The following is a 27,038-nucleotide window of genomic DNA, read 5'->3' on the forward strand; positions in this document are numbered from 1 at the left end:
ACATTTTTTAGTCATTTTTATATATTAGCAATATATAAGTAAATGACCCCTGTGGCACACCTTCAGTTACATTGAGTGAACAAGAGACTTCTGTTTGAGAGAACTATAGCATACATGAGTAAATACACAGCGTTGCTTGTTAGCAACAGATTCAGTGAAGGCATTCAGTACTTCTAAAGCTGCTGCTTGTTTTCTAAACCCAGAATGAAAACCAGACAGGATATCGTTAACAGAAAGTCCTTCAATTGATTGCAAACGAAGGTTTCGAGGACTCTTGCCTGGACAAACTACTTGGAAATGGGCTAGTAATCATTTAGGTGTGTGGAATCTCCACCTTTAAATGGGAAAAACAAAGGCTGGTTTCAATATAAGGGGAATTTCATTAGTAACAAACAGAAGGTTAAAAATGAAAGTCAGGGGCAGTGTAAAAGTACCGCTAACTTTAAAAAAATAAGATTCCAGTTTATAAGGACCTGAAGATTTGGGCTCAGCACACCTCAGAGATTGCAAGTGGTGAAAAATAATTGATTAACTAGACACAAAACACATTTGATGGTATTTAAACTCTTCACAAAACCTGATGTGCATTCTGTACATTTATCATTTCAGTTAATTATTTGTTACCTTGAGCGACAAAATCTTATCTTATCTTTTTTGATCAAAAGATCTTTTTTGATCATTTTTGATTAGTAGCATGCATTGCTAAGGTTTTTTTTTGATCAAGTATATATGCATTTCTCTCAACATTTAGAATTTATTTGCACTATTACTTTCCAGATTTTCACTTAAAAAATGGACACTTATATTTTGTGGTCTACGGTCAAATTTGACTTTTTTTAAATTTTAATAAATTGTTTAGAAGATGGTTTATATTTCAACTTTATCTTGCCTGAAATCAAGGCAATCTGAATTTAAATGTGTTTATATGTTTTTTTTTTGCCCTTTTGCATATGGACCATTAAGTAACTGAAAAATTAATATTTTCATATTTTATAAAACACTCTTATCTTACTTTCTTACTCTGTATGACATTCATCCCAAACGGTAACTTATCATTACAGTATTTTCTGGCAAGACAGCCAGCCTTCATCCAACTGTTAAAACTTAAATTCAATAGATATTAAAAGTAATTTTTTAATGTCTGTAAGATTTTTTGTTATATCTATGGAAAGCACAGATGTTTTAACAGTTGGATATAGGCTGGCACATATGTACAGTCACTAAACAAAACCTGAAGAATAATTACCCATTGACTGTACATGGTCTCAATTACTACATACTACTAGGTATAAAATTATTAATAACAAATTAGCAAAACAAAGAGTAAAAACTATTTTATTATGTAAGAATAAGAAAGTAACAAAGTAAGTTGATGGACAGCAGTTTAGTGATCATTAAGCATAAACATCTAAATCAGACGATTAGAATCAGGTGTTCTGAAATGAAATGAAATGCATAAATATTTATTTAATTAGTAATGTTTTTATTGTTGAACTTCAGCGAACCTCTGAGGTGTCTGACAGTATTTATACCTCTGTGAATAAAGGAGCAGGGAATTGGAGAAAATGAGACACACGTTCCTTTGGGAGTCTTTCAGTCATTTGGCTCTCAGGATGGATTTGGGTCAAGACTCAGGAATGGATCTCAAGGGCTTCAGAAGGAGTAAGCGATCATCCCGAAGCCTCGGGGAACGTGTAATATGAGATTTTCATCTGCCTGTTGAGAGCTCTTATCTTCAGAGTTTATTTTTGGAAAGCACAGCGTTTCATACATGTGAAGGATTTTTCATGCTGTGTACCTGAAGCGATTTAATCACTCAGAACTGAGCAGCGTTGCCATCTGCTGTTGATGCACAGAACAACAGCTGGCTTTCAGGATCCAGGTTACACGCCTGTGATGCAACACACTTGTATTGTTGTATCATGTTATTTTTTTTTTTTTTTACATTTTCCAATGGAAGGCCAATTCCTGCTATGCAGTACCTGTATAAAAAATAGTAATGCACTTTTATATTCATTCAAACATTTACTCACTCTCAGGCTCTCCAAGATATAAATGAGTTTAATGGGAACAGATTTGGAGAATGGGTTTGCTCACCAACAAATCCTCTGAAGTGAATGGGTGCCGTCAGAATAAGTCCAAACAGCTGATAAAAACATCACAGTTCTGCATCAGTTAATGTTTAAACTATCTCTGCTATCTCATGATCCATAATAACACCTGTGACGTGCTGTTTAGACTCTCATTCTGATGGCACCCATTCATTTACTGCAGAGGGTACATCTACAAAAGCTTAAGTGAGTGAGAAGATCTGTGCAATACTGTATGATTGGACACGTACAGCATTGTTTAAATGAACCTATGTTCCTCTTTTTTTGGGGCTATTTGCACTTTTTTCAAACCTAATTTTTTTTTTTGCTTGATTTCTTAGATAACACTTTGATGACTCTGATGTCTTCTCCGAAGGATCCTTATTTCTCAAATTGCAAACCGAATTCCGGAAATATTTTATAAAACTTAAATAAAATGAAAACCACAATGTTTTTAAATTACATGAGCCGATGTCGTATTCACATTAAAACATAGAAAACAATTTTGATGCCTGCTACAGCACAAGTTCTGAAAAAAGTTGTCAGGGCAACAAAGGGTTGAAAAAGCAAGACATTTTTGGAAATATTCAGTCGGGAGGACATCTAGCAATCAACTAAGTTCATTGACATCAGGTGTGTAACATGATAAGCTATAACAGGGATGTCTTAGAGAGAGAGTCTCTCAGGAGTAAAGATGGGCAAAGGTTTCCCAATCTTTAAAAGTGTGTAAAAACACTGTGGGATACTTTAAAAGCCCCAGATTACAGATTTGTAAAATTTGAAATAAGCTCATTCTGTGCATAAAATTGTATGACTTTATCAGTTTAAACATTTGTTATCTATGTTCTGTTGTGAATACAATATTGGCTCATGTGATTTGAAACTGTTTCAGTTTTCATTTTATTCAAATAAAACAAAACAAACAACACCAACTAAAACGTCCAGACATTTCCAGAAATCGGGTTGCATATCTCATTTGCTATTTATTTATATTTTTTTGTCCCCAGTACAGAGCCTTTGATGGGATGCAGGAATCGTGTTTATTAAGCTCGAAAATGTTTATTTGAAATATACATTAGCACCTTTTCATTACATCATGCTGCAAATGTCTTTCAATGAACTAAATACGATGATACCTATAATAATTTGTATAATGCAGCAGGAAATTGTAATATCATAGTAATTATAAAGTCCATAATCAATGTATTGAATTTATATTATTACTGTAGATATCGGGTGCTACATATCAAAGGCTCTTTTTAATATCTTTTTTTTTTCATCCTGTGGTTTTGTTGTTAAGTTATCTGCCCTTCCTCTCCTGTTTCCACAGCCAGTGTTGCTGTCCTCTGGTCAAACCCCTCTGTACACCTCTGCGGTCTCCACGCTGGTAAGAACGCCCCTGCCGTCCGGGAGGCTGAATTGCACCCGCAGGCTTGCGTACTTGACCATTTCATCCTTTTGCATGCCATTTCATCAGTGGCAGCCACACGAAATCATAACGACCACAGAAACAACTCACAAATCATCCCTAACCTTCATCTACACGAGTGGTTCTCAATCTTTTTGACCTGAAACTGGCAGCGAGATATTTAATTTGCAGGTCTATAAGATTCTGTATGTTTTTAAGTATTAGTTTTCAAGTTTGCATTTATTGCATTGCTTGATTGATTGAATGAATGAATGATTTTCTGAATCAGCCTTTCTTTGTGACGTTGCTTTTCACGTTGACATCACCATCATTGTTATCATCTTCGTTAATGACACCGGGCTGGCTCGTCAAATTGGCAAAAAATCGAATTCAAGTCACATTTATTTATATAGCACTTTTCACAAAAGAAAAATCATGCTGTAGATGGTTATAATACATTAATATTTCCATGCATGCATTATCCATGTGATTTACTTACTGATGAAGCCAATCAGGTGGGAAGTTAAGAAGGGGTGAAAAAAACCGTGACGTTAAATGGATGAAGACGAAGGCGTTGTAACACAGGGAATGATAAAAAAAAAAAAATCTGTATTGCACGTCAGCTTGTTTTTACAGTGGCTTCCATCATATTTCTATATGGTATTTCTCTGTCGCCTGAAGTCATCATTTTCTGTGTGCTGTCAGATCTGCTGCAGTAATATCAGCAAACTCATCACTCTGCTGCACGGTATCAACTTTAAACCACGCGCACGCACACACACACACACACACTGGTATATCCATACAGGTACGCTTTTAGATTCTCTCTGCAGTTTCAGCCTATTATTTCTGACAGCTCGTATATCCCCAGCACGGCGTTGTTTCCTTCTAGTTTTGCTTATTGTCACGCATAACGTAACGTCTGCACAACACGTGTGCTCTGAGAGCTTCTGCATCGGACGTCCAGGCTTCAATTTTCGTCGAAATGCTAATCCACTGATGAACAGGTCGTCAGATAATCGGTTAGCGATGCTGCTTCGGTCACGCAAGTCCTGTAGGGACACAAAGAGTGCGCGTGAGGTATCTCACTTTGATTGTGTTAGGAAAGAACGGCAGTGATTTCCAGCTCGGTATGGAATTGTCTGTTAAATGCAGTGCGTTAAAGGCTCCTGTAGAGGACAGTGTGCTGTCGTGTTATTTGTCAGGTCTGAGTTCTGCTGCCTAACGAGGGTACGCTGATACGTCTACAGGAAATGAATCGCCGGTGGCAGAAAACTCGAAGTTGTTGTGCTTTATGTTTTATTGAAGCGTCTACTTTGTTCGTTCTAAAATGCCTTAAAGGATGTAAAAATAGACAGATAAAATTAGATCACTTGGTTCAGGAGTTCACGTTGTCATTTTAGACGTTGGATCGCAGATTTTGCCAGCTCTGCAATTCTGAGGAGAGTTTAAGATCTCGTTTAAAACTCGATGGTAGACGCAGAGGTTATTGGGATTCTTTCGTAAGAGGAACAGGCTAAAGCATACTGTCAGCAACCTAAAATTCATTTTCACAATGCTTTTAATGAAGAAATCACGATAAATGAGTGTAAACGGCTAAATGGAAATACTTTGTTTTAATGACTAATTCTCACTGTTGCATATTACTGGTTTATTGCCTGTTTATAAGTATTTATATTCAGATCGTATTTTAGATCCCTTAATCGTTAAACTGTATGCCTGTACTTAACTTAACTACCATACTAACTATTAAAAAGCAACAAAATAGTAGCTTATTGAGGCAAAAGGTGTAAAGCAATTAGTTGAATTTTAAGAATTGAAGTGTGGCTGTTTAAAGGATACTTCCAATTTTAAGAATATAGACAGCGAAAATGATACGATCAGTGGCAGATTATGTTTTTACGTAAGTGTTCAAAATAAAACGAGCTATTCAAGCTGCGGTGTGAGGTGTGTTAAACGTCGGAGGCGCCCCAGTTTTGAATATTTACGAGCAGAAATCCTGACGTGTGAGGGAACCCTGAGGACGCCACACACAGGAGCAAAACCGCTAAATCTAGGACTGTTCTCCCTCACGTTTGCGCTCTCTCGCAAGTTAAAAATCTTTAAAAATAGTGCTTCTGAAATGGAGATTTCTGACATAGGAGAAAAACTCGTGAACTTTAAAGATAGGCGTGTATTGAAATCTACCGATGCGAAGGGGTAAAGCGCAAGAACACTTAAACGCTTAAAGGCGCATTTCGGATTTATTTTCTTTCTGTTTTATGAAGGTAAAATAAAAAGCGTCTCAATCTCGCTGCTGCCGAGAAGAAACAGTTGAGTTATAAAGTAGATTTCGCTGTGGAAATGGGATCCTTCCCATATGGATGCACAGCACTCACAAACATTTCAAACAGGAGGTTGAGACAGTTAGATGCTGGTGTCCATAGCAACGGAACTGCTGCTGCTGATATTAACACATTTGAAGTGCCAAGAAGGCAAGTGAAATCATCCTAAGCTCTCGCTCTCTTTCTCTCTATCTCTATCTGACACACACACACACACACTTTTTCCATTTCTAAATGACAGGCTGTAGGATGGGAGGTAGTGAGATGAAGAGAAAGCACACACACACACACACACTTTTGAGTCACAGCGGGATACAGGAACCAGCAAACACCGAACACTCATCCACGGATAACGTAGAATGAATGAAGAGTACAAACAAATTATGTAATCATAACTAAATCCAAATTAGAAAAAGAAAAAATGCTAACGTTTGTCTTTAACTAAACTGCTACATGATACGTACGGTCACTAATGATTTCAATCTAGGCTTATTTTCATTCGTTAAAAGCGAAATCTGTTACATGGGAAAAGCCGCAAAACTTTATTGCTGTTGTTTGACAAGGAAACATTTCTTATTTTCGCTTATTTGAAGCAAGGTACTTAGGATAACTAAAAATCTAAATCTTAAAAATATTAACAAAAGCTGTAATAGTTTAGCAATGATGCTAAAATAACACCTCTCTGGGGTTTTTAGGTTGTTTGATAGAAATAAGGAAATGTATTTTGGTATGAAACTTGGTAAAGGTTGGGCACTTGTTATGTGCCATGAGTGCTCGCGTGCACACACACACACACACACACACACACACACACACACACACACACACACAAAAGGGGTTAACAAAGGTTGGTCCTGAAAGAAACTGACACATTTGTACTTCCTGTGGTCATTGGAAATAAACAGGAAACATATTTCATCTAGTGGAAATGTTTGGTACTGCATCCAAAAAAATTTCACTGAAACCTAATTTTTTTTATATCAACTTTAAATTTGGAACACAACTTGTTTTAGACTAAAACACTAAAATGTAAACAATTTTTTAAGTAGTATTTTGTGCATTAAAAACCAAACATTAATAAATTTGAACTCAAATTTATAAAGTGCTGTCTTTAAAAAGAATCTGTGTTCAAATGCATCAAAGATTTATTACGGTTAAAGTGGGAAATGAATTTTCAGGCCTATGCTCAAAAAGTGGTTAGCAGTTGAAAGTCTGTACACAAAACTTCATTTCAAGTCACTTAACAATAACAGCGTTTTGTTCCCTTTGCCGTGATGCGGTAGGTTTAGATAAGCTAATGACGAGGAGCAGGAAGCAGTCAAATGAATGAGCAGGTGCGTGCCTTGCGCGGATGAATATACGTGTGAGTCTGTGGGTGTTATTGCTGCTCTAAACATTATATGGACAGACGCAGCTCTGTTACGTAACGTGCTCTGCTGTGACTGGAGCTCAAACTGGCCGTCGGTGCGATCATTTGCGTATCTGCATAGGCTTAATGTTACAACACAAATTGCTTTGCGGCGCCATCCTCAAATCACAGCGGCGTGCATCTCGGAACAATGCCGTTAATGAATTACCTCACTGTTTTCTTATAAATGATGGTGAATAAAGATAATGAAAAACTGGAAATGGATTGAACGAGAAGGAGACGCGAATGGACTACGGGGGAAAATGATGTTAGAGGAGAAAGAAAGCAGGAGGAGCTGAAGGATGGAAGTGAAGATGGGTCCGGAGGGAAATCCTGGGAGTTAATAACTGGATCTAATTTACAAAGCCCTGATACTGTAGGCTGCAGTTTGTACCTGAATTTAATTTTGCCCGCTCTGTATCCCACAAAGGTTTGAGGAATTCAGAGATTAAGAGGGAACCGCTGGGCACACTCAAAAAAAAGATAAAAAAAAACACTGTTACGTTAAGTCTCCCATTTAAACAGCGGCATTGTGTTATACTGAAACTTAAACTAAACTTAATATTTTCATTTTGAAGTAACATGTTTCCATTAAGTAGCCCAACACTAATATCTGATTTGCTTAATTAACTGCTTAACCCAACACAATTCTTTACAACCACTCTACTTGTTTTATTTGAGTTGAGAGCACATGAATGATTGATGGATTTCCCCTTCCCATCATGCTTTGGACAGGGCTGGATAAGGAGTGTAAATGTCGAAATGCAATGTTATTTTTATGAGATGATCATGTTAACGTTCAGTGCTCTTTTATGTTTGTTTTCAAGACAGAGTCTGGTATGTTAGTGTTTATGGGGTGTTTATTGAATTAACTTTAGATTATTGACTTAAGTTTACTGAAATCAATATTTTTATTTAAATGCAACTTAACATGGAATCTGTTGACAGAAAAAAAAGTAAAGTAAAGTAAGGTCAACATAATTTTTTTGAGTGCAATTTCAAAATAACTAAGATTTTAGTTGTTGTGTTAAATTTCTCATTTCTAAATTGTAATATTTATTGTTTATAATAAATAGTGAGAGGACAGTTCAGTGAATTTAAGTGTTTCCTTTACCTTTACTATAGTCTGTCCCTTTAAAAGTGTGTCACTAATGGTGTGTCCAGGTGGCTAAACGCTTGAGTCTGGCCGTCAGTTCAGCAGTGTGTGTGTGTGTATGCCAGCATGGCCGTCTGTGTATCAACGGGGCGCTGGAACAACAATGCTTTTGTGGCGTGAAACGCAGATGGAGGACAGGAAGTGATTATCTACATAGAAAGCGCTATCGCAAACTCAACATGCATATATTTTGCATCGTTTACGGTTGCTCAAATGGATCAGACCAATAACCACTAGGAGCTTTTATCGTGTTCTAAAAGCTGTTGTTTATAAGAGGGGAAAAGGCTAGAAATTGACTGAAAAAAGTAGCTTGTAAGCTTGCTTGTATTCAGTTACAGCTGTTTACTGCAGCACCATTTGTTTGCTTTATAGGCTAAACAGTATATATTCAATTCACAATTTGAATTTGAACGTTTTTTTTTTTTTGGTGCTGCAAGGACCAATAGTCACATACCCTGAGTTTTGGAAATCAAAATATATCACACATCCTTCATATAAATACTTTCAAATATATTGTTTGCAATCGTGGTCAGATGCTTATATTTATCGCCTCGATAGCAGACAAGTATTTTTATTGTTTATTACTATGTATATTATTTTTTTATTTTTTATATTTAGCTTTAATTTTTAGCTTTAAAAGTTTTACTTTTTATAATTTTGGTACTTATTTGTTTCAGTTAGCTAACTACACAACATTTCTTATTTTCAATACATTTTTGTACAAGACATTATGTAATATTTGCATTATTATTATTATATTATTATATAACTTTATTTCAAATTGATATAATGCTATTTAGCCTTTATAGTTTTTTTAAAAATATTGGCAGTATTTAATCCTTCTGATCAACCACCTGAACACCAGTGTTATTTTAGCATTGAGATACTTTTTTGATTCATATTTTAAATGTTTTTATTTTAAATTCTAAAGATGTCATATTTTAAGCATGTCTGTACAGTTTTTAAACATTTTCTTTTAATTTGAATAAAATGAACTAAACTAAACTAAATGAAACTGAAATGAAAATGTTTCTTTTGCAAAAATAAACTATTTTTATTTATTATTATTATTTCTTCTTATTCATTATAATAATTATTATTTTTTAAATATTACTTGCATTTTAGTTTCAGTTATATAATAAACTCCCATTAAGACGAGTCATTTCACTTGGCGGCAAAATTGATATTGTTCAATAAAGTTAATTCCACAAACAATTATAATAATAATCACTCGTCAGCCATATTTGAAATGCCTCTCCAGGATGCATGTCTCTTAATGAAGAAACATCAAATTCTTTTTTACCAAGGGTACAATTAAATTTCATATTTGAAATCACTTCCGTCTCATAAATATTGTTTCTTGTGCATTAAAAAAGCTTATTTTCCAGGCTGTTCCCATGTGCGTATACGCAGGCCTAGCATGCGTCTCAGAAAGGCTTCTAACGACAGCTGTAGTGATGCAGTGACTTCATCAATTGGCGAGTGACTCTTTTATTGAGGAGGCGGGACTATTCCGTCATATTGAGCGTTGCACTTTCTCCAATTCATAAGTTACAGAGGTGTACCGTCTTTAATATAGCCGAAGTCTTTGATTATAATAACCCTCCTGAATCCCTAGCAACCACATAAATCCATAGCAACCATTCAGAACACCTTAGCAACTGCATAATAACGCCACGGTAGCCACTCAAAACACACTCTAACATCGCACCATCTTTGGACAGATAAGCAGCACTCACATTTTCCTCATCAAATGTTGAATTGCAGTTATGGTTTTTGTTTTTTCTTCCGGCGCTGTGGCGGCTGTCGTGACGCGTGCGCGCTCGTGTTCATGTCCTCGGTATTCTCTCTTGCTCATCACCCACAACAGGTTCGGGGAAAGCTGTTTATGTGTGTGTTTGGAAGTGATTTGATTTTGCTACAGTGATCTCCTCTAGGCAATACTCTTCACCTCTTTTGCATTTTTCACCACTCCTTTTACAAAAAATATGTGTGTGTTTGTCTGTGTGTGTGTGTGTGTGTGTGTGTGTGTGTGTGAGAGAAGCTTATGTGTCTATTCAAAGGTTCTTGCTCACTAATGAATGTTTAAAGTTGTCCCTGCAGCTCTGAGGTAATTACTGAACAGACTTTTGCTGAGACAAATGGTCTGGGGATCCAACGCAATACAGAGAGAGAGAGAGAGAGAGAGAGAGACAGAGAGAGAGAGAGAGAGAGAGAGAGAGAGAGAGAGAGAGAGAGAGAGAGAGAGAGAGAGAGAGAGAGGTGGGTGGAAATGGAGGCAGAGAGAAGGACCAAGATAAAGAAGGGGAAAGGAAGGAGAGAAGAGGAGAGTCCATGTGATTTCTCATTTAGGTGATCCTGTCAAGTTGGAGTGTCTTACGTAATAGGGAAAAACACTTCTGCGGTGAAAGGCATTGTGGGCCATTTGTGTTTTCTTAGTTTAAAGTGGTATCTAATTTTTAATGCCACATGACCTCATTACAATTCATGCTGACATCCACTTATGGTTTCAGACATGAAATATCACATCATTTTGCTTTTCTATCCAATTTTGTGATTGTAACTTTTGCATTAAGGACAAATAACGTGTGAATTTTATCTAGTTAGATTTCAGGGTCAAATATTCATTGTAAAGGTTATTTGTAAAAAAAGTGAAATAACTGTGTTTTAATTGAAATGCATTTTATTTATTTTTTTTATTTATTTTGTTCAGGTTATCTAAAAGCAAGAAGCAATTTAGTTTAAATATCATTTCGTCTTGACGCAAAAGTATTTGTGCATATGAACGAAAGTCCATCACCACCACTAAATGAAAAATAAAACAGTGCAGTTTTAAAACTTGCAAACGTGAGAGTCAGAATTGTGAGATTAAACGGTCACAATTAACTTGTTTTATGATTTATTCAGTTGTGGAAACAGGCATCCATGTTTTATACTCTCTTAAAGTTGTTTCATTGTCTCTTGAAGAAACCCTGCAAAAATGATTGACCCGCCCTGAGTATTGTAGTAAGCATGCGTTTATCATAAGGAAATAAATATTATTTATTTAATATCAAATCAAGGTGTCAGGTTTGAACCGAAGCATAATTTGAGAAAAACTATAAAATGGGTTTTCATTGCTCTAAACACAAGCTCCTTCCTCGGTTTTCTCATTTTAACGGATCCCTCGTTTCATTTTCAACGCTCTTTTCGTCTTTCTTTATTCTGACCTTTGCTATTAACTTATACTGTTAACCTCCGACACAGCTATCATTATGCGTAGTATACTAACCATTGTACACGTGTCAGATGAGCACAGAGAGATGATGCATTGCATCTGCTGACACTCAGGCCTCCAACCTTTAAGCAATATTTATGTACGAGGGGAGGCGGTTAAAAGCAGGTCATTATCGTAGCTCTTATTTCCCAAAGGACATCTCTCTTGTGCATTTCCAAGCTAGGGCCGGATAATTCAGTGCTCTCTTGGAATGCTGCGTGACTCCTTAGTAGTGCATATTAGTCGTGAGGATATAGTCTAGCACGAGTAATGCTCTGGAGTGCAGTTAGCTTCAGTGGATATGGCTGCAGATGTGCTGTCTCAGCTCTCTCTCTGTGTCACGCTCTCTCTCTGCAAATGAACCGGAAATACTCAGTCGAGTATTGCTGAGTATTTTAGCACACCATTAGAGAAGTGATGTGGTTGTTAGACAAATGGCAATAGAGTACTGCGGCGACGAAGGGGCCGAGACCGAGAAATGAGTTGGCTTTTTAGCATTTCTGGTTTTATCGTCGTGACGTAACCGGGTTCTTTGATCGGGTTTGGGTTAAACGGCTGGAATGGTTGTCTGCGGCGAACACTAGCTCTTCATGTTTTATTCTAACACATAAAATACATTTGTAAAACCCCCTTGTGACTTTTGAAAGCTTTTACTTGTAAAAGGCGGTCGCTAGCAAGCGGCTAAATGAGAACACACGGGCTGACGGGGAAATCAAACGTCATCATGCCAAACGGATAAACTCATAGTCATGGTCACGGATAAAGCATTTTAACTCTTTCAAGATTAATGTGAAATTCCGGGTCTGAGGTAGCGTGAGAGAAACGCCCCAGATACATTTTTATCGTAGACTGTAAATATGGACTACCTTGTGATGTAGAATGATGTAGAGCTTTCACAATAAAGTATACACTGGTGATGTAACCTACTGGAGAGAAACAGATTTCACAGTTAATTATCTAATTTTCTGTTTTGTACAACATCACAGTGGTGTATAATATGAGAACAGTAGGGGAGCACGTGCCATTTAATAAAAATGTATTTATACTTTTAGAATGACAAAATTTTGTCTCAAACTAAAGGGGCATATATTTAAAAATTACCTCAGGTTAGCATCAGGTAGCTAATTAGCGAGCCAGTTAGCATCAGCGAATACTTTTTTTTTCAAATAGGCTATTATAATTTTTTAATTCAGAATAATTGATTGTACTATTTTTAAGCTCAAACTGCTTTTGCTAAATGTTTTGCAGTTACTGTGTTAATTAATTAGCACATTAATTAAAATTATATTTTAAATAATGTAACAATAGGGTTTGGGGGAAGGGAAGGAAACATGGTAAGCCTCGGAAATATCAGGTCAATTAAAACCAAAATGTGGCATTTTTTTGTCGTATTTTATTGGATTAAAAAAAAAAAAAAAAAAAAACTTTTATAAAGAACTATTTTAATAATGCATGGCGAGTTGTAGCGCCATCGCCTCGTTTCGCGGGAGCGCGAGTATTGTCGAAGGAGACGATACAGCCATTTTTTGACGAATAACCGGAAACAAATTGAATATTACGTCTGTGGACCGTTTTGACGTGCTTCATATCGCACTGTAGCAGACCTGCAGTGACTATATGTCCACGCGCATCTGACCGCGCAGTCAAATCCCGTCTAGTTACACCGCTGTTGTCGCGAATAATGCAGTCGCATTCACACTAAAAAAAAACGACTGACCGCTTTAAGTCGTTCATAATTGATTATGACAGCTTCACGTCTGTAACTCAATCCTCCCGTGGCTTGTTGCTTATTAACTTTCCAACGCGTCTCGAGTTCCTCGCGCTGTTTTGTTCCGTCTAGCTAAAAGCGTCATGCGTGATTTTTGTTTTTGCCACTGTCACATTGAAAGCGCAAGCGTGTCTCTCTTCCTCCTCCTCCTCCTCCTCTCCTCCTCCTCCTCCTCCTCCTCCTCCTCCTCTCGCGCGCTCGTCGTGTGGAGAGCCGCGCGCTGTCGGTCTGAACGCTCGTCGGTGTTCCGCGCTCGGCCAGGATGTTTGTGTCCGTGTGGTACGCCAAGAAAATGGGCCGGCGTTTTATCAACAACGTCCGGAAAGCTAAAAAACAACGCCACCGGATAATGGTAGGAGATTACGCATTTCTGCAATGTGCGGTGTGCACTTTTATTGGAATTTCTAACCTATTTTGGAAACAATCCTAAAGGATCGTGAAGGGATCAAAGAAGATCCTATTGTGTATAAACTAATTCCTACTAGATTCTTATTTGATATTATAGCAGATGGAGACAAGTTTAGGAATAATGATGTTTATTAAAAGTCTGCGTCTTTTTACAGAATAGTTAAAGGGAATCACAGGGGGGCTTTTAAAATCGTTCTTTAACATCCCTTTTGATGTTCTGGAGCATTTTTATATCCTTATGGGAATCTTTAATAGTCCTAATGGGAACCACATGTTCTGATATATATATATATATATATATATATATATATATATATATATATATATATATATATATATATATATATATGTGTATGTGTGTGTGTGTGTGTGTGTGTGTGTTTTATATATACAATGAAGCTCTTTGAGGAATGAGACTCATGAAGTATCCATAGTCTCCGTTCACAGCAGACGGATGGTGCTCAGAGGCGCCTAGTGCGTCAGAAGATGCAAAATGTGGAAAGTTAAAATTAGGGTGTCTGTGTGTGAAATGGTGCTTCCGACAAATGGCACAGTCATTTAAATAATAGATGAGATGATTAATGAAACTCGGATTAAATAAAAGGGTAAAAATGGGGCACCTGGACTTGTCAATGCTTCATGATGTTCGAGGTGTTGTTTCGACGAGGGAAAAGCCTTTCTGCGTAGACAGGCAGATTACAGATTCTGTAAAAGATTAAGAGGACAGGAGAATTTTGAGAGACCAACTGTGTCATTAAAACAAAACTTGTAGTACTCTGTCAGTGGAGGATGAAAAGAGACAAACACAGTAATAACCGCCAAGAGAAGATTGCTTGCGTGTTCCTGCCCTGGAGTGTGTGAGTGGGTGGACGCGTTTTCTCCTCTCATTGGTTTGTATAATAAATTGTGGGTGCCACTTCTATCTGATTGTTTTCGTGAGACATTCATTTATTTATAAGACGTTTAGAAAGGGGATCTGATGCCACATGTACATCAACTTAGCTACGTTCAGTGACAAGCAGAACAACCCAAACATACATGGCTAACATCTCTGTCTAGCTATGCAACATTCATCCGCCATTGCGTTTTGAAATATCACAGACCACGATTCATAATGCAGTGCAATTTAAAGACCAGCTCAGTTTATTGGCATAGATGTTTGAACATGGCTTGAGTTTTGAGGTAATGTAATGGCTACAGCCTCTCAAGAGTGCATGTTATTTATGTTCGGTGAGACTTACCGCTTACAGTAAGTTTGCCAATTATTTTATTAAAAGAGACCTCAAGTTCTCTTAAGCTGATACGACGCTAATAACAACTTCTGATTATCCTAAGTAATGGTCTGGCTATATGAACCAACAATTAAGAAATAACAAGGACTAAGAAATTGCGCACAGCTTCGATGTGGACGTCCCTCAAAAATGGGTGGTTGGGTAGATTTAGTGTACTTTGCACAGATTGAATGACGACGCTGTCTAAACTACTGAACACCGGCCCCAACAACAAACCTGGTTAGATTTAAGACTTCAAAAGGAATTAGTTCACTCAAAAAATTTAATTTTGAGAACAATTGACTCAACCCATTGTAAATGCGTTTGTTGCTTAATCAGAGATTTGGATGAATGTAGCATAATGTAGGGTGACCGTAAGTGCCCTTTTCCCAGGACGTGTCCTTCCCAGGATTTCTGTATTGCTTTGATTGAACGTACCTCGAGAACGCTTTGAAAACAGATGAAACCGATCGGTCTGCGCCCAAGCAAAGCCAAAACCTAGATATTTTAGGCGGTATGGAAATCCTGGCCAAGACACGTCCTGGGAAAATGGCACATATGGTCACCCTAGGTCACTGCAGTGAATGGGTGCCGTTAAAATAAGTGTGCAAATAGATTATAAAAACATCGCAGTAGTCCATAGTTAGTTGAAATATCCATATAAATGCTTTTCCCACTCAAAAAAGACTGAATGAGAAGAGAAATATGCACAAATCATGCACTAGTTTACAAGTGAAAACAGTTTAGATCAAATGTATTGAATTTGATGTGAGAGTGACAGTGTATTACAGTTAAAATGCTTTTATGATTTGTTTCTTACAAACTTGCAGCTTTAAACTATACAAGATGTTAATCGATGGACTGGAGTATAGATTTCTTGTGGATTATCGTCACCAGACGTTTGGACTCTCATTCTGATGGCACCCATTCACTGCAGAGGATCCACTGGAAAATGCTGTGATGCTACATTTCTTTAAAATTCCTCTTGAGTGGCTCGAGGATGAGTGGATTACATTTTTGGGTGAACAGCTCTTTTGAGACAGATCCCACAAACGCCTAACTTAAAAATATCTAACTTTCCGATCTCTATTTTTACTGGCTTATTGTTACTTTTTGGTAAGCACTAGTTAAAGCACTAGCAAACATTCATGAAATTCACGAAATTGTAATCATATGTGGTTATTTTTTAATTTTTCGCATTTCGGTGGTGGTTTCAGGTGCGTATGTTAGGTGTAGGAGGGATTTCGTTCTTGTTTTTCCCCCACACACTCACACACACACACACACACACACGCACAGAATCTGAGTGGGAGTTTATATAAGTAGATTTTGTTGAAATGCGTGTGTGCTGTTTTTGCCCACTGCTGTGTATAGCATCACCCATAGGTTTGCCTGTGTTGCCAGTTTTAACTTCCAAAACAAACATGTCATTCAGAAGAACTCAAAACATCCAATATTCATGCACAAGCACAGCTCGATAATGTCACGCTCTCAAATCTGTCGGTTTGCGTAGCATCCTTGAAGCAAATACAATGACAGAGTATTTGTGTGTGTTATAGGTGGGGTGATTCGTGTACGTGTCCCGTTTTCTGTTTTGACTAGCAAATATAAAGAGGAGGCTTTTAGACTGATTATATTTTAATTAATTTTTGTGCATCTCATTTTATGGATTAGTTGCACTCTGACTTTGGATTAATTTGTTGAATAAATGTTTATTGAATGCGAATGTTAATCATTTACTTCCTGTAAACCGTATATAAAGCCTAAGTGTGCCATTTTTCCGAACAGTGCAGTGTTTTCTGAAGTGTGTAGAATGTGTTTCTCCTATCCAAGCTTTTTATGCAGAGGCAAGTGAGCCGTCCATAGGTTGATTTCACCAAAAAGTGCGGCCTAAATTGTTCGAACATCCCAACTCTAGTCTGATAGCTTTGATGTAAAATTAAATTAGCTGAACTTAGTGTTTTTTGACTAAAGTAGATCCGAAATACATCTTTATATCTAATTTTCATAATAGTCATAATTTAAAATATACAGCAAACATACTGTTGAATGTACTGACAAGCAATGGTGGTAAGATAAAAATACTATGTGTCTCTTCTTTTGAAACGTGCATTTAATTTGAATATATTTGTCATTGCACATTTGTTATGAATTTGCAATTTAATATATTTAAGATATATTAATTTAAAATGTAGTATCAAACATCAAATTACATTCAAAATTAATTTACATGTTCTTCATTATAATACCTAAAGCACCACAAAATAGTAATTTGAAGTGATTCTTTTTAAAATTCTACTTTAAAAGTGTGTTGACAAATACAGTTATGAATGTGTTTCTCATCAAATACACTTTTGCCTATTTATTTCACTAATATTATCTGCAGGTACACTCCTTTTAATGTCATGCTGAGGTATATTTGTAGCAATAGCCAAAAATAAATTGTATAGGTCAAAACTATTGATTTCCAAAAAGCATTAGGATATTAAGTAAAGATCATGTTCCTTGAAAATATTTTATACATTTCCTAGCGAAATTATATTAAAACTTAATTTTTGATCAGCAATATGCATTGCTAAGAATTTCATTTGGACAACTTTAAATGTTATTCAAACCATACATCAATGGAAAGCTTATTTATTCAGCTCAATCTCTATTGGACACTTATGGCTGGTTTCGTGGTCAAGGGTCAGGATGCGAGGTACACCACAGATGCACATTATTGTTATTATTATTTATTGTCAGAAGCGTCTTTTTCCATTACCAGCTAAGTACACAGACCGTAATGTGCGAGTAAAAGCATGCTAGCATGCCGCCACGGTTTATCGGCGTGCTATAGCGTAAATGTGTAGCTAGCTGGATGTTGGCCATTTTGGGATGAGAGAAGGAAAGCTCCATGGTGACCAGCTCCCCCTCACTGGGAAAAGTACAATGTGCTTCTGAAGCGAGAGATGATTGATGGCGTAGATTAAAGGGAACGCGAGAGAGAGTGGGAGGAAGTGTTGATACGTAGAAAAAAAAGAAGAGGGAAGATGTGCGTTGTTGAGAAAGACCGAGCCAGTGAAGAGACGTGTGAGCTTATCAGAAATGTATTCAAGGAAAGACCCTGTTTGTTTTATAATTACCAGTTACAGTGATGCATAGGGTTTGTCAGTGTCAGTGGTGAGGAAAGTACTTTGAAAGTAGGTTTCAAACCCAACATATTCACCATAAATTTATCATAAAACTATTCTTTTTTTAAATTAGAAATCTGTTAGGACTCCACTGAATGCACAACCAAATGCTAGACTTTATAACTTTGCTAAATTTGCTACAAAGGTTCGTATCAAATGCTCATTGCCTGTCATGTGCTTTATCACCAACTATGATATTTTATGTTTTGGGTGACGTGCATGTAAAAATTAAATGGGTTTTTTTGAGTAAACCAGGACAAGATTTTTAGTAGTTACTTTTAAGTGTGCCTATACAGTATACTGCCCTTCCAATACAACATTATTGCCTTTTCTGTATGACAGTATTGCATAACCCTGCTCCTAAACTTAACAACTAGCTTATCAATAAGCAGCAAATATGGAGTTTAATGAGAGAAAACACTTAGTGTGTTACTAAATCAATTACACTTGTCTGTTGTATTTATAATATATCTATACATGTATATAATTACTGAAGGGAATGTTAAATCTGTTTACCGTGCGCTCTAACATCCTTGGGTTTTCCTTTAGCAATTGCTAGGAAGTGTTGCAAATAATTACAAAGTAATGTAAAGTAACTCACTGAATTAAACATGAATTTTGAAGCCGTAAGACTTAGTAGTGTGTATGTTAAACATACTCCAATAAAATTCATTAACTCCATGGTTATTATTATGTTATTCGCTAGGGAAACGAAGTCTAGAGAAGAGCATAAGCTTCATTATATTTTACTTTTATCTGTTAGGGATGTCTTATTCAATGCATGTTTAAATACATCTTTTATAAAACAAGCCACTGTGTAATATTTCAACAACAAATACACATTATATAATTTAAAAGTTAACTTAAAAACAGCATTTTGTATATGCTTTCTTTCATAGTGTTAGGCTATTTTTAATTATCATATTTAAATATGGGTGATATATAGGCCCTGTTAAATATAGGTGAAACTAGGCCACCAAAATTAATAAATAAAAATCTTTCTTAAAAAGGCAAGAACACGTTTTATGAATATGACAATTCAAAAACAACAGACATTTTCTCAATATACGAAGTGCAGGACAAGGGGTGAAAATGCTTTGCTGTGCAACACAAAGCTGGACGGGTGGTCCCCCTAGGCACCCGCTCATATTTCCCTCTGTTTTCACTCTTTCAATTTCTTATTTTCTCATTTAATGCATCTTAATTTTCACCCGCATATCCTCTGCTTCTCCATTTGCTGCTCCTCCCATTTCCCTGGTTGGCTCTCGAATTCATTTAGCTAATATCTGCTGCACTTCCTTCAACCTTCAAATTCCTCCGAGGGTCTCGCCAACGCCTGCTGAATAAAGGCTGATGGTCAGCAATATTTCAGTATGTGTGTGGCCTGCATTTGCATGCGTATATTCAGATTTTGTAGTCTAGGATAAACCTATGTGAAGATTTAGTTAATATTTAAGTTATGTGATCATTTGTTCGGCGCATTTGATTCCGAAGAAAACAAATGTGTTTTTCAGTGTCTTGGTAATTACAGCAGGTAAAGCGCTACATAATGTGCATTTGCAAATTTAGCTGTCGGTTTCTGACCTGCGTTTCACCTTACCATGGCCGGCAGACTGAAGTAATGTTTTTGACAGCAAAACCACACACCACAAACACACACATAAACACATTGTTTTTGACAGGCAAGTATAAATGCTATATGTTGTATCGTATGCAGTGTTTTTTTTTTATTGCTTAATTTTAGTAACTTAATCTAATGTAGTAGTTTTTCTATGCATCAATGCATGTAGTTGTTTGCATTAAGTGCAAATAGCCGTAAATTCTATTTACACCACGTTAGGAAAAATGTAGTATTTTCTTTGCAATAACTGATAGCAATAATTAGATGCAATTAATACTTATTGCAAACGGTGGCAAATATGTGATGGGAAAAAGGAGGAAGAACAGGAAGATTCAAATCTTATCACCACTTTTCTAATGATGTCAATCCAAACCAGATTTGCGCTTAGTGTAAATAGACCAGCTGTTATATGAAACCATTTTTGTTTGCACTATGGAGCAAAGCAGACAACTCCTTTAATAAACAGTTCTTTTAATAAGTCACAAAATGTGCACTTTCAGCATCACATTTGCAATCGCGTGAATATTCGGCTAAACGGCAGTCTTCTTTCTCTATTGTTACTATACATAAATATAGGAATACGAAAACTCGTACAAACTTACTAAGATGCTTTTTCAAGATTAGAAGGCTAATGGATGTCTTGTTGCATTTTAATCAGACTAGACTGCACGCGAGACAACGTATCACCAGTTGCTTTAAGGTTAACATTTCCAATCATTTTACATTATTAGTAAAAGAGAATTAAATTAAATTAGAAATTGAAGTAATCACTTTGGTTATCGATGTAACTGAAATTTGATTACCATTGATTTAAAATGTAACTATAATGAAATACACTTTTATATACAAAAATACACTCACATTTTGTATTTTAAATACGTGACGACATTCCATGTATTACGTTACTCCCCAGCCCTGCTTGTATGCTCGCATTGATGTACCACCCACCTTCATTCTTTGCTTATTCTGTTACACAATGACTCCTGGGTAATGTGTAGAATCAACATCATGCCCTCCCATCACGTTCCCTTCAAACTGCCTCACAGTTTCTCCAGCTTATCCACATTCAGCATTCTTCCTTCCCCGCTGGTCCACTTTCTCACTGTTCCTCTCTAACTAGCTCATTACCCTTTCTTACTGTAGGTTCTGCATTGGTTCCTGTCCCTACAGACAGCGAGGTTGTCATTATATTCGTATTTAATGAGTAGTTTTAAATACCAGTTAAATCAAAGCCTAACAGTGGTAATTTATGTTGACTTAAAGTTATGACAGAATGATCACGTTGAAGACGTATGACATTAAAGCATGTGAACAGCATAACTGGGATTTCCCTTAAGCGTGGACTTTTTGGATAGGCAGCTGAAGAAATCAAGCAAATTGGTATATTAATCAATGAACGTAGCAGGGTTTTTCCTGGCTCAAAATGAGGCGGAGGTGGTACCATCCTTATTATGTGTGCATAATGTAGCCTACCAACCCTTCAACTGGCTGAAACACTTCTTACATTGCATTTTAGGTGTTGTAATAATTATATGATTGAAGAAAATAGCAATTATAAAGTCACATTTTACAAAAACAAACCTGTTGTTCAATGCTGGGCTGACTTTAGCAATAACTAATGGTTTTTAATAGTTACGAGTGCGAATGTGGTTCATATAATGTTTTTTTTATACTAAGCTAATTGTTACTCCAGCTTGGCTTATGCATACAACATTCTATTGATATGAAAACAACCCAAATCTCATGAAAACAACAAAAAAAACATATACTATTGTAATTTTGTGTTAAATTGAGGGGGTGACATAGCCACACAATAGGCATCTTTAGCCATGATAGGATGGCCTATGGTCTGCATAACTGAGACGGGACAGAGAGAAAGTTCATTAACGGCCTCTTTAGCTGTGAAAAGACAGGACAGGAGGAGTGCACAGGCAGCCTCCACGGCTGTGGTTGGATGACTTGTGTGTCTCTGGATGACCTTCCTGGCCATGACAGAATAAATTGTGAAGACTGGGTGCTTCCACCTTTGGAGGATCTGCAGAAGTTGCCGCCACCTCTGCAGGATCTATAGCAGATGCTGACACCTCTGGAAGCACTGGAGAGGATTCGCGGACAGGTGGCGGCTTCAGGGGCAGACTCGTAGGCAGCAACTGGCTAAACACAGAGTTTGTAAATGGCCTCTGTGGACAGTTCAGAGCCAAACAACAGCCATGACTGTGACGAAAGCTGATGAGTGGCTACCACTGATACATCTGAAGGTTCTGCAGCCACTGCCGCCACCTCTGGAGGTTCCACAGTGGTACTATCAGGACACAGAGGGCGTTTAGTAATGGTCTCCTTGACTGCAACAGGACAGACCAGGACCATAAAGTACACTGAGCTGTCACCGCCAGAGGTTCTGCAGCCACTGCCGCCACCTCTGGAGAAACTGTGGCGAGTGCCCTCACCTCAGAGAACACAGCAGCATGCGCACTACCTCGAAAGGTTCTGCAGTGTCAGTCGCCACCTCAGGAGACACTATTGTGGCCGCTGTTGTGCCCGTCAACATAAACCGATCCCCAGAATGGGAAGCCTTTCAGACTCAAAGGGATAGGTGTTGGTTTAGGGATACCAGTAGCTCTTACTGATACCAGCTGTGGATCCTCCATGTTGGATGCCAGTCTGGGAGCCTGATCTTGAAAATCTGGGTGCCACAAACAGTGTGTGGCAGATCAGCTGTGACATGAGACTCTGGCAGATCAGTTGCAATGATTTGATGTGACTTTGGTAGATCAGTTATGATCTGATGTGATTCTGGCAGACCAGCAATGATATGACGATCAATAATGGCTGGACCTGACTGGTGAAAATCAACAGTGACTTTACTTGACTCATGGAGATCAGTGATGACTTGAATCATGAAGATCTATGAAAATTTTACATAACTTGTGAAGATCAACGATGACCTGACTTGACTCCTGAGGATTGGGGATGCCGTGACTTAACTTTGGATGACCAGTTAAGACGTGAAGTGACTCCTGATGATCAGATGAGACGTGATGTGATGCTGGATGATCCGGCATGATATAAAGAGACTCTATAAGGTCAGCAGAGTCGTGAAGACATTTTGGCAGATCAGTGGCTTGACTAATGAAAATCAACTGTGACTTGACTTAGCTCATGAAGATCAACTGTGGCTTGACTTGACTTAGGGAGGGCCATTGTGAGGGCTCAGGCGTGGCAGTCATCTTGAGCAGTGGCTCTGAGGTGGCAGACATGACGTGAAGATTCTTCAAGCAGACATGTGGTTCATAAGCCCTAGAGTAGCAGGCACAGCATTAGCAGACTCAGTTTAGCAGACATGACGTGATCAACCCCTTATCAGACTTGCATGAGGTGAAGAGATTCTGGAAGATCAGCGAAGACGTGACGAAACTCATGACGATTCGTTGTGAGTTGACTTGATTCATGACAAGCTGTCACAACTTGACTTCTACAACTGGGGCTTATGATTGGCAGCTGTGACATAACGGGGCGCTGTGGTATCCACCATCTTGTGATTGTAAGCTGAGACACCCACAGTGAACACTGAACCCACACTTAATATAGGTCCAGAAAGTCCTTGAGAGATTCACAGATTAGATGTGATTTGAAAGGCTGATCAATGCCTTCGCAAAAGAAGTCTATCAATACACTATCTGGCAAGTCAGAGTAATGAGTAACATTCAAGTACTCCTGAATATAGTCCTCAAGGGATTGTGTGTTCTGTTCGAGTGCTAATAACAAATTTGCAGTGTCCATAGTCCCTTTGAAAAGCTGCTGGATACTTGTGTGGTAAAGTCTTTTGTAACATAGGAGTCAAGACAAGCGGATCCATTTGCAGAGTTTTATTCAGAATCAAACAAGCCGCATAAACTACATCGTCAGGGGCAAACATAGACCAGAATCAAAGAATCAAAGACGTTATCAGGCAGATGTCAGGGCAGGCAGCCAACAATTACAAAACAAGAATCAGTTCAAGGTCAAACACAGGAAATCACAGAGTACAAGGGAAACACTTAGAATTGTTAGCCGGGGCAAGAATAAGACTTCGCAATGAGTGAATATATGAGGGCAGCTTATGTAGGGGAGCTGATGAGGGACACCTGGACCCGTGATTAGTCCTAAGCATGGGGATTATGGGAAATGCAGTCCAGGTAGTGGTATGATTATAGAGGTGAGGTTACTTCTAGTGGTTCTGGGTGGAAGTTCAGAAACCAGATTGTGACATAAATATAGGGCCATATGAAATCTGTTTTATTGTTTCCCAAATTCCGTTTAAATTTTTCAAATTCCATTTTTTATCCATTCTAGTTTTTCTAGAATCCTCCTCTGTAGGTCACATGTATTTTTTTAATATATTTGGGATATTTTTTATGTTTGTATGAATGTATTTATTTAACTGTGTATTGTACAGTGTATTGTACACTGATTTATACACTGAACTGTACTAGTGGAGCTGGGGAAGGCGGATGGTTTCTGAAATGTGCCGCACCTGCTACAGCAAACCCTAGACAAGTATTTAAATATTGAGCAGCAAGCTCATTGGCTACTGATGCAAAAAGAAACCTAAACCCCTTCAACCTTCAAATTCCTCTGAGGTTCTTACCAAGACCTGCTGAATAAAAGCTGATGGTCCGTGATATTTGTTCTCCAGCCAAGTATTTGAATTTTGAGCAGCAAACTCATTGGCAGTTTATGCGAAAAAAACAACTGCAACATGTCAATATACTGTGATTTATATCAGACTGAGTTAGAATGTATTGACCCGTGCCATTTAGATTTTTTTTTGACATTTCAAGATCTGGAAATCACTATTTAAAACCGAGTTACGTCCAAATTGTCTCATTTGTGTTCCTGTTAAAATTCATTGTAAGACATCTGACACAAAGACTTCCGGAAGCCTCCGTTGAGTGCAGCAGATGAGCCGTTACGTCGGTGTGCTGTGTGACGTTTGATGCGTGTGGCTGAGATCAGCGGATATATAACCCACGCGAGTGTGGGAGTACCTCGTTGGCATGCAAACGTATTCATCAACACAGACACAGAGAGTGAATCTTTTAAAATCTTCGTGTGATTTACTAACATATTGACTGCACTAACAGTCATAACACTAAATGTCATTGAAAAATTTCTACAAAGCGGATACTGTTTCAAACAGAGGAACCGTTTTGCATGGCAAACTGACAACTGCGTAAACTTAACTTGAATAATCCTCACTAACTAGAACACTCTCAGCTTCCTGTTTCCTATACAGTAGGTGCTGCTCTGTGAATGTGCAAGATGACTGACAGACAGAAAGATTGGTTAAACCAACCGCAGCCCATGGTCACATTTTTCATTTTATTTTATGTTTTTACAGTTTACACAGTTCACACTCTCAGAAAGAAATGACCAAAACCATCACTGGAACTCTCACCTAAGGTACAAAAGCTAAAAGATACATCTCTGTACCCCAAATGGTACATGTTAGTTTGTTAAAAATGTAATTCACCCAAAGATTTTAATTATGTCATGAATTGCACTCGTTCCAAGTCATTCCAAGATCTTCATTCACCTTAAGAACACCAATGAAGATATATTTTTTATCAAATCTGAGAGCTTTCTGGCCCTGTGTAAACAGCAATGCAACTACCACGTTCAAGATTCAGAAACGTAGAAAAGACATTGTTAAAATAGTCCATGAGACATCAGTGGTTCGACCTTCATTTTATGAAGCTACAAGAAAATTTCCTCTCTGCAAAGAAAACAAAAATAACAACTACATTCAACAATTTCTTCTCTTCTATGTTAGTCTTTGATGCACGTTCACAAGAGTACCATTACGAGTGTGGGTGGTGCTGCTGATGCAGGAGCCAATTTCTCTTAACATGTGAATTTATTAGCCAATATATATACTACAGCATGTGGTCTATATGCAGTGCTGCGTCTTTATTAAATTTAGTGAATAAACGCTATATAAGCTAGTTTGTCACTGTACTACTGTATTAAGAATGATAATACTAATTTAATACTAGAATAATATCTGTATTGTACTACTGTATTAAGAATAGTAATGAATCCGTCCATTTAGGAGTCTTTTTTTACTCTTACAAAGTTAAAATGAACAATTATCCTTTCTTGAAAACCTAATACCAAGCAAAATCAAAAGCGTCCTGACCCCCTCTCAACTGTTTCTTCTCCGAAAGGGTGTTACCAGCAGTAATAGCACTTTTGTCGCAAGTTTATGTACTGGCGTGAAAATTTTGTAATATAACAGTTAATTCAGCTGAAGCTGGTGTGAAACCAAGGGGCTGCTGAGATCTAGATGAATCCACCGCTGGACTATTGAAGAGATCAGTCAAGCAGAACAAAGTACGATTACGCAAGTGTTCCCATTTAAAAAGTTTAGTGTAAAGCATACCATGCTGAATTTGTGCTTCAAACATGAAAGTATGGCTTGAAGTTGTTTATGTAAATTGTTCAGTTTGAACTTTTCATATGTTTTAGTGGTATAATGAAGTGATGTTTAAAAATTCTGGTTCGGGTGGCTGTCAGCGCAAGCAGATTTCATTGTTGCAATAGTGCACAGACAAATACAGAAAGGACAGGAAAGATGAGAGAAGTTGAGTTTCGGAGCAGGAAAATTACATGTATTACACATGCTAGGCATCACTTACATTACACTAGATATATTCTTGTTCTTTCAATTTTAACTTCAGTTTGATAACATATTACCAGGTAAGATCCTAACTGTAAACCTAGAGGATGAGCATTTCACCAGCATGACTATGTTTTCTTGGGCAATATGATCATAAAGACACCAGTATTTGTTGTGTTGTGTCTTAATCAGACAGACTGAGTCAGCTTCATCACTTCAGGGCATGTCTAATTATTTATAAGCTTTTACGAATTTTTATCCCCACAGAAATTCTGTGTCGTTTATATCTAAAATTGTTAAGGTATAAAACATTAATTCATCTTTTAACTAATGAAAAATAAAGATGTTCCTTGTAATATACTTAAAAAGTGTCTGTTTTACAGATCACTTTTTAATTACAGTGTAGAAACATTAATATCTTTTAGCTGCTTTGACATACGGTTAAAGTGTACGACTGAATAAAGAAAGGCATTTATAGTAAACTAAAATGTACTGCA

At 37.3% G+C, this 27,038-nt stretch overlaps 1 protein-coding gene across 4 annotated transcripts in view; it reads left to right on the top strand.

Moving 5' to 3' along the window:
* The window catches only part of LOC122325079 (disks large homolog 4), a 120,900-nt gene that overhangs the window by 61,363 nt on the left and 32,499 nt on the right, over nucleotides 1-27,038 (top strand). For 3 of the 4 annotated variants that reach the window (XM_043219952.1, XM_043219951.1, XM_043219949.1), the window contains exon 3: nucleotides 3,421-3,477. In XM_043219952.1, the coding sequence (XP_043075887.1) occupies nucleotides 3,421-3,477 (57 nt within the window). Of the gene's footprint in view, nucleotides 1-3,420; nucleotides 3,478-13,628; nucleotides 13,763-27,038 lie in introns of those variants that run through there. The other variant, XM_043219953.1, reaches the window with a different exon arrangement.

The sequence above is a fragment of the Puntigrus tetrazona genome, chromosome 20 (genome assembly GCF_018831695.1).
Source record: "Puntigrus tetrazona isolate hp1 chromosome 20, ASM1883169v1, whole genome shotgun sequence".
NCBI classification, from domain to species: domain Eukaryota; kingdom Metazoa; phylum Chordata; class Actinopteri; order Cypriniformes; family Cyprinidae; genus Puntigrus; species Puntigrus tetrazona.